Source organism: Manihot esculenta, chromosome 9 (genome assembly GCF_001659605.2).
Source record: "Manihot esculenta cultivar AM560-2 chromosome 9, M.esculenta_v8, whole genome shotgun sequence".
NCBI classification, from domain to species: Eukaryota; Viridiplantae; Streptophyta; class Magnoliopsida; order Malpighiales; family Euphorbiaceae; genus Manihot; species Manihot esculenta.
Window position 1 is genome coordinate 4,551,023 of NC_035169.2, and position 9,309 is coordinate 4,560,331.

A 9,309-nucleotide genomic window follows, 5' to 3' on the forward strand; every position below is an offset into this window, starting at 1 on the left:
CGGGTAGCATTTTTCAAACCCGAACCCGCCCAAATCCGTTTTATAAAAATCCAAATCCGTCCTAATAGGGTTTGGACGGATCGGGTACCCGCAAAAATCCGCCCGACTGACATCCCTAAATGGTTTCATTGATTGCGTATCAAAATTGATAAAACTTTACCATGGTCACAAAAAGGATAAAAAAAAAATTTAAAAAGCATATTTCCTTTTTCTTTTCTTTTTCTTATTGACTTTTGTGAATGAGTGAATTTTATTAGGGACCACATTTTTTGTCACTTTTTTCTTAGCTCTTGCCTCTTGCCAGACTTATTTAATTAATTTAATTTTCAAAACAAAGTTGTTATTTGGATTTTAAGAATTTTGTTAATGTGATTAAATTAGCTATGTATGAATCTTATCAATATATTTTTAAATTTTTTAACATTAATTAAATAATGAAAATAAATGTAAATTATTTTTTATAAAATAAATGGAATTTTATATAAAACCCAAATTCAAATTAAAACATTTTTAGCAACCATAATAGAATTGAGAAAAAAAAAAAAAAAAGGATAAACAAGCTATTGAGAGAGAGAGAGTGACCCTTGATGCCCAAAGCAGGAGGAGACAATCCATGATACAAAGGCCATGATGCATGTCTAATAAAGGGAGAGCCCAATCTCAATCAATAAAGATTCTATAGTGAAATTTCATTTGCTTTTTCTCTCTTTTTTTATTTTTTAATTTTTGTATTTATGGACATAAGGATGACAATCACCAAAAGTGGATCCCACACACCATCATCCATACACATGCCTAGAAGGTGAGAAGTTGAATCATGTCTTTGCAAAAGTGATAAAGCTGAAGACTCATCAAACATAAAGAGATGTGAGGATTGGATCTATGTTTATATTTTAGGTTAAATTTGTGAAATTTTGGAGACCAATCAAATTGTTGCTCAGAGATTGAGAATTAAGTGAAGTGGAAGTGAGAGAATATATGTATTATTTTTTTAATTTTTAATTATTAAATAATTTAATTTCTATAATATAGTAATATGTGAATATTTAATTTAAATAAATTAATTATGAAAATAATAATAATCATAACCACTAGTGTGAATATGGCATTAATTTACTGGAAAAAATGATAACACAAAGGAAGAATTAGAGGACAAACTGTACTTTTGAAAGGGCAATTTGAAAAAGTAAATATCAGTATTTTATAGAGTGACAGGCAGTGATAAAGGATGAGACCAATCCTACCACTACCACATCATTTCAGTGGGTTGTCACATTTTATTTGGCGTAGTGGTGTCACCCTATAATTGTCTCACCAAATACTACAATGAGATAGTGGACATGATATATGGTTAGATTTTTCATCCAAGAGATTGCCTTTCCCAAAATGTGCTTGGAATCTCAACTCACCTTCTATGCCAAGGATTTTTAAAAATCTTTTATTTAATTTTTACTTTTTCAAAAATTTTAAATACGTAGAATCGATTTAATTTAAAAAAATTAGATAAGGGAAAGTAATAATATTTTATTTTATAATATAAAAAATTAAATTATAATTATAATTAAAATATTTTAATTATTTTCAAAATAAAAAAATTATTAAAAAATTTAATCAATTAAATTAAATCAAACTAAATTAAATCTATTTTATTTAAATTAATTTCAGTTTAAAATTAATTCATTTTAATTTTTATAAATACTAAAATTTTAATTTTTAATTTATTCAATTTAATTAAATTTTAAACCAAAAATATTTCTTGATCATTATAAACATTTCTTTTATTTAGTTTTATTAAAAAGAGAAAAAGTTAAAGAATGGGATGATGTCCATTGAGAATGATAAGCCTCATGTACATCTTATTAATTCCTCACATTGGTGGAGGGGAATCCTAGGTTTATCCTCTAAATGGACAAATTCGCTTTTAAGATAAATCCATTTGATTTGTTTTTAGAAATAAGAAATATTCACAATTGCACTATGTGATACATATACCTAATTATTTTTTTAATTTTCAGGTTCTAACATCCCAAAAACATTTGGTCTGATATACTTTTCCTTCTCAGGACTTATTCATTTGAAATACCATTTGAAATAAGATTTAAATATATTAATTAACGATCTCCACATTTATCAGACATATTTTTAATATGTAATCCATTAATTATATTCTATTTTTATATTTTTTTTAAAAAATATTTTTTAATTTTTAAAATATAACGTAATTAACGAATTTATCTCTCTATTTTTAAAATTTAATATTTTTATTTTAGAGGTTTAATTTCATCAAAATTAAAGGTATTTTAGTAAAAAATACTAGAAAAAAAATGATCGAATTACATTTTAGAATTCAATATTTTAGTTCCTAAAATTTAATTCCTACAAATTTATAGATATCTCTTAAAAAATTAAAGAAAAAAAAATATATTTTGGTATTTAAAATATTATATAATTAACATTTTTATTTTTTTATTTTTTAAATTCAATACTTTAGTTCTTGAAGTTTAATTTTATTAAAATTCAAGGAAAAAAAATCTCAAATTCAATCCTATACACAAATAAAAATTTTAATAAATTTAAAATTCAAATTCAGCAAAAAATAATAAAAATTTAAATATATAAAATTTAAATTATTAAAAATAAAATGTTAAAACTCAATAGAAATTATGTTTGTGGTACTTTTCACTGTCGATCACTACTCGCCATTTAAAAAATTTATTAAAACATTTTAAAAAGTCTACTAATTAATCTTTTCATTAATTTTAATAGTTAATTATTATAAAAAAAATAAAATACTCCTAATATAAAAGAACTAATCAGTAAATTTTTTAATAATTTGAGAAATCAACTAATAATTTTTTTTAAAATTATATAGACTAAATAGTAAAATATTTTATGATAAAATTAATAAAAAAATTAATTAGTAGATTTTTTAAAATGTAATAAATATTTTAATATATTTTTTAAAATTGAAAAATTAAATAGTGATAACTAAATAATAATTTTTTTATTTTATTATTGATAAAAGTATATTTAGAATTATATTTATTTTCTTTTAAGTGAACATCATTGATTTAAGAAATTTTTAATGGAATAATTTTAAATTTTGACGGAATTAAATATCAAGTATGAAAGTATTGAATTCTAAAAATAAGAAGATAAATTCATTAATTATGCTATATTTTAGAGATTAAAATATAATTTTTTTTTATTTTTTATATAAAAAATATATTAATTAACTAATTATTAAACAACATTTCTACAAGTTGAACTCAAATAAAAGCATTTTTCATATTTTTTATTAATTAAATATTATTCATTTATTTAATTCTAATTAAAACTCAAGCTTAAATTATTTTATTTCTAGATTTAATTTCAATATAAGTATTAAATTTGTGTAAATCTAAGAGGTGATATCAGATTTTACTCTTTCAATCTTTAATTTTTAACACCTTTATTTCAATAAGAAAAATATTACTGCCAAATTCATTAGTATCTTTATCAAATTTTAACTTAAAATAACAAAACCCTAAATAAAAAATAGCTTTATTTTAGTTTAGGTGTAATTACAAAAATAAGTCAAAAACTTTTCTTAATTCTGTAATCTAATATAAAAGTTTAAATTTTTATATAATTAATCAAATTTTTAAAATTTTGTAAAAATTTTATTCAAAAATTTTCAATCATGAGATATTACTGTAATTTTATCTATTTTTAATATGCTTTTATATTTGAATTCTAATTATTCTAATTTTAATACCATCATAAACTATTTTCAAATTTCACCTTTTAAAAATTTAAAATAGTCAAAGGAAGTCCATCAATTATTTTATATACTCGTTACATTTAATTTTGAATCGAATCGAATTAAGTAAATTAAAAATTAAAATTTTAATATTTATAAAAATTAAATTAATTTTGAATAGAATTAATTTAAATCGAATTTATCAAATTTAATTTGATTTAATTGAATTTTTTAATAATTTTATTTTATTTTATTTTTAATATTTTAAAATTTAATTAAAATATTTTAATATTAATCATAGTTTAATATTTATATATTATAAAAAACAATAAATTATTATCGCTCATCAATTTAACAAGAATAAAAAAAATAATATATTAGTAATTAAAATAGTCTTAAAAAAAAAATTCCAAACAAAGCAGCGTAGTGTCTGTCTGCGTCCTTGGGAGTATCAAGAACCCCATGATAGTTGCAGTCTTTACTCTTCAGTAGAGGAGAGATTTTATGCAGCCTTCATTCACTCATCACTGCTCTTTTCTCGTGAAAATATTGGCCTTACGTGTAAGAGAAGAACAATTCCTCTTTTCTACCCTCACTTTCTCTCTAAAACCACCTGTATTCATTTCCATCTTCTCTCTTTTCTTGCTTCTTTAATCTGTACTTTCTTTCCATTAGCATAAGCTCTGTCTCCGGAGTCTTTTTCTTCTTGTTTTGTTTGGCTCTGTTTGATAAATTAAGATGGCTGCATTTACATCCCATGTTCTATAATGCAGGCCTCTTGTTATGATTCTTTTTGTTTTCTTCTTCTTGTTTTGGCTCTCTTTTCTCTTCCTTTGATGTGGGTCTTTGGTTTTTTTTATCGCATTTCTTTGATTCCCGCATTTTAATCAGCTCCTCAATTTGAGGGAATTTTTTCTTTTTTTGTTTTCTTTTGCTTTACATTGCTTTGATTCCACTTAATCTCAAATGGGTTTCCCATGTTGAACGGTGCTTTGGGGTTCGCATTTTTGGGCTTTTTCTTGGTGAAACTGAAATCTCCTTGGTTGCTTTTTGATCTTAAGTTTCGATTCTTCAGTGAAATGGGGGTATTTTAAACTGTGATTCTTTGATCTAAAGAGAAAAATATCTTTGCGGAAGGAGTGAGATTTTGTACATAGTGATGTTCTTCAGCTGGGGTGTGAAGAAAATTTGAGTTCTTGCATTAGATAGAAGGACCCAATAATGGCATTTTTATGCTTGTTTTATCTTTTGCTAGTTGGGTTTCTATCAAAATTTCAGACAGTGGCTGCGCAGGTCACTGATCAGGATACCATGTTAGCCATTAATAAAGAGCTTGAAGTTCCTGGGTGGGGTGACAACGGCACAAATTTCTGCAACTGGCGGGGCATTGGTTGCAACTTGAATCATTCTTTGGTTGAAGGGATAGCTCTTTCAAGGCTTGGCCTTCGAGGTAATGTGACTTTGATATCTGAGCTCAAAGCTTTGAAGCAGCTTGATCTTTCTGGCAATAACTTTCATGGTCCAATTCCTTTGGCTTTTGGCAATTTGTCTCAGCTTGAATTTCTTGATTTGTCTTTGAATAAGTTTGAGGGTTTGATTCCCAGGGAGTTGGGTGGGCTTAGAAGCCTTAAATCACTGAACCTTTCCAATAACTTGCTCGTAGGAGAGATACCTAATGAGCTTCAGGGTCTGGACATGTTAGAAGAATTTCAAATTTCTAGTAATAGCTTCAATGGTTCAATTCCATCTTGGGTGGGTAATTTAACAAGCTTGAGAGTTTTCACTGCCTATGAGAATGAATTGGGTGGTGAAATTCCTGATAATCTAGGTTCTGTTTCTGAGTTGAAGTTGTTGAACCTTCATTCCAACCAGCTTACAGGGCAAATTCCTAGCAACATTTTTGCTATGGGAAAGTTGGAAGTTCTAGTTCTTACACAGAATAGATTGAGTGGGAGAATTCCTGAGTTAGTTGGAAACTGCAAAGGCCTTTCGAATATCCGAATTGGGAACAATGATCTTGAAGGAGTTATTCCAAAGGCAATTGGGAATATTAGTAGCCTCACATATTTTGAAGCAGATGATAATCATTTATCTGGTGATATTATCTCTGAGTTTGCTCAGTGCTCTAATCTCACCCTTCTGAATCTGGCCTCAAATGGATTTAGTGGAGTTATTCCTCCTCAGCTTGGACAGCTTGTAAATTTGCAGGAATTGATTCTTTCAGGTAACAGTTTGTTTGGAGATATCCCAGAACCAATTCTTGGATGCAGGAGTCTTAATAAGCTTGATCTTAGCAATAATAGATTAAATGGGACTATACCAAATGACATTTGCAACATGTCTAGATTGCAGTTCTTGCTTTTGGGTCAGAATTCAATAAAAGGTGAGATACCCCGTGAGATTGGAAACTGCATGAAACTGCTGGAATTGCAAATGGGCAGTAACTATTTGAGTGGAAGTATCCCTTCAGAGATTGGTCGAATCCGGAACTTACAGATAGCCTTGAATTTCAGCTATAATCATCTCCATGGTTCACTGCCTCCTGAATTAGGGAAACTTGACAAGTTGGTTTCTTTGGATGTCTCCAATAATCAGCTTTCTGGTACTATTCCACAATCATTCAAAGGCATGCTGAGCTTAATAGAGGTTAATTTCTCAAATAATCTGCTCAGTGGCCCAATACCTGCTTTTGTACTATTCCAAAAGAGTCCAAATTCAAGTTTTTGGGGAAACAAGGGGCTCTGTGGAGAACCATTGAGCTTCTCATGTGGAAATTCTGATGCTTCTGGTCATGAGTATTACCATCACAAGGTTTCTTACAGAATCATATTAGCTGTTATTGGTTCTGGTTTGGCAGTATTTGTTTCAGTAACTGTAGTCGTCCTCCTGTTTATGATGAGGGAGAGACAGGAAAAAGCTGCCAAAAGTGCTGGGGTTGCTGATGATGTAGCCAATGACATGCCCGCTATAATAGCAGGTCATGTTTTTGTTGAAAATCTCAGACAATCAATAGATTTTGATGCCATTGTTAAAGCAACCCTAAAGGATTCAAACAAACTCATGAATGGAACTTTCAGTGCAGTTTACAAAGCAGTCATGCCTTCTGGGATGATATTATCAGTAAGGAAACTGAAATCGATGGACAGAACCATTATACATCACCAGAACAAGATGATTAGGGAGCTTGAAAGACTGAGCAAGCTCTGTCATGATAATTTAGTGCGACCTTTTGGATATGTAATTTTTGAAGATGTTGCTCTTTTGCTGCATCATTATTTACCCAATGGAACACTAGCACAGCTTGTTCACGGGTGTAGCAAGCAATCTGCGTATGAACCCGACTGGCCTACAAGGTTATCCATTGCCATAGGAGTAGCAGAAGGATTGGCTTTTCTTCATCATGTGGCAATCATCCACCTTGACATTTCTTCAGGAAATGTTCTTTTAGATGCTAACTTCAGGCCCTTGGTTGGGGAGATTGAGATATCAAAGCTCTTAGATCCATCAAAAGGCACTGCAAGTATCAGTGCAGTTGCAGGTTCCTTTGGCTATATTCCCCCAGGTATATCGTTTTGGTTCTATATATTTGGAACTCAATCATTTCAAACTAGTAGCTTCGTAAGTGTTCATTCTTATTCTTATTCTTATTTATCTATGCTTGAGCTTTTAACTATGTTGTGATGTACTAGTTTCATCAACATCTATTTATTTTACTTTGTTTTTGCTTGTTTATTATTCCATTTTACCAAAATACATCTTCGGTTCAGAGCCTGCATGCAAGAATTCATAGGAAACAGCATGGTGAACAAAACTTAGCAGGTTAAGGTATATAAAGTAATAGCTAAGGCTTGCAACATTTTGAAGTGTCTCACCACCAGCCTATGCAGTATTTCTTGTCTAATTCTATGCTATTATTACCCCTCGTAATTGATTAGCAGGATCTTCACCTGCTCATGCTAGGATATGCAGTATGCATGTTAACATCTTTCAAATGAAAAATAATTTTTATCTCAAGTTTATTCAATTTTTGTTTATCCAGAATATGCATATACAATGCAAGTTACTGCACCGGGAAATGTCTATAGCTATGGGGTAGTATTGCTCGAGATCCTAACAACTCGACTACCAGTTGATGAGGACTTTGGTGAAGGGGTAGATTTGGTGAAGTGGGTGCATGGAGCTCCAGCAAGAGGTGAGACTCCAGAGCAGATACTTGATGCAAAACTCAGCACAGTTTCGTTTGGCTGGAGGAGAGAAATGCTGGCAGCTCTTAAGGTGGCATTACTCTGCACAGACAGCACACCAGCGAAGCGACCTAAAATGAAGAAGGTAGTTGAAATGCTTCAAGAAATAAAGCAAACTTGATGGAATTTTGTCATCCATGTTATTTGCATACTGAGCCTATTGATCGCGATTCTGGTAAATGGGTCAATCTTATGGAGAACTTTTCTAAATATGCAAATTGATTCGGAAATTGTTGCCTAGATGCTGAAGAGAATTGTCTGTAAATGTTGGTTCAAGATTATCTGTCTGCTTTCTATGTAGTAAAATGTTTATGAACAATGACAGATTAAGAGCTTTTCGAGTTGGAGAGAAAATAGGTGGTGGGTTAATGAAAGAGTCTAATTAGATATATCTCTCCAAGAGGTTCTCTTGCATATTAGGTCGGCAATTGTAACACTGAAGTTTCTGATTTTTGAAATTTCTGTTGGAAATATATATCAACAATCAACTATAGCTTCTCTTCAATCGAGTCTAATTACCTTGACATTCTTCAATCGAGTCTCTAGTGTTATTCTTGATTGCAAAGTTTAAGCTTTGGGAAGTAAAATCAGTATTGAAGAGTAGGAAATCTAGAAAAAATTTGAACTGTATACTAAAATTTTCAGCAGATGGACACAGCTTCAACGAGTAAGCTTGAATTAAGATATCCAATCATGAATACATCAATAAAGTTCACATTGATACAAATTAAAAACTCCCATAACATCAATTGCCTTGCTTATTATTATTATTTTTTTCTGAATAATTGAATATTTCATTCTGTTCATATACAAGATTTTTTGGTCAGTCATCTTATTCTGCAGAAATTGGTCAGAAATAAAAGATAAAAGAAGCATTAAAAATATTTAAATTAAGAAAAAGGAGAGAAAAGATATGAAAAGGGAGGAAATGAGCGTCTACCTGAATTCTGTGCAGGTATGGAAAAGCTTCAGCATGGATTTTCTGTCAGTTCTCTAAACACATTTTTCACTTGGTTTAGAACATTATTAAACGTTAGTTTTCAACAGAACGCAATTCCATGAACAAAAAGCAACAGAACCTTGAAGCCATAAAGCAATGGAAAATTCACTAATTGGCCTTGTGATATAAGGGAACTCATTAGTTGAGTTTAAAAAAATATATTAAAATTGCTTTAAAATTTAAAAAAATATATTAATTAGTCGTACCGTTAATTTTAACTGTTAAGTATTTTATTATTTAATTAATGTGGTATAGAAAAATTTATTAGCTGATTTTAAATTTTTTAAAAAATGTCTATTAATTACTCCCTCCTTATTGAGAGC

The 9,309-nt window shown here is 29.4% G+C and overlaps 1 protein-coding gene across 1 annotated transcript; it reads left to right on the forward strand.

Annotated features, from left to right (window-relative positions):
- The first annotated feature begins 4,157 nt into the window (after positions 1-4,157).
- On the forward strand, positions 4,158-8,486 carry LOC110622439 (leucine-rich repeat receptor-like tyrosine-protein kinase PXC3). The gene is made up of 2 exons (XM_021766932.2): positions 4,158-7,304; positions 7,782-8,486. Exons 1-2 carry the CDS (start codon positions 4,964-4,966, stop codon positions 8,105-8,107), a joined length of 2,667 nt encoding a protein of 888 aa, XP_021622624.1. The 5' UTR covers positions 4,158-4,963; the 3' UTR covers positions 8,108-8,486.
- The last annotated feature ends 823 nt before the right edge of the window (positions 8,487-9,309 follow it).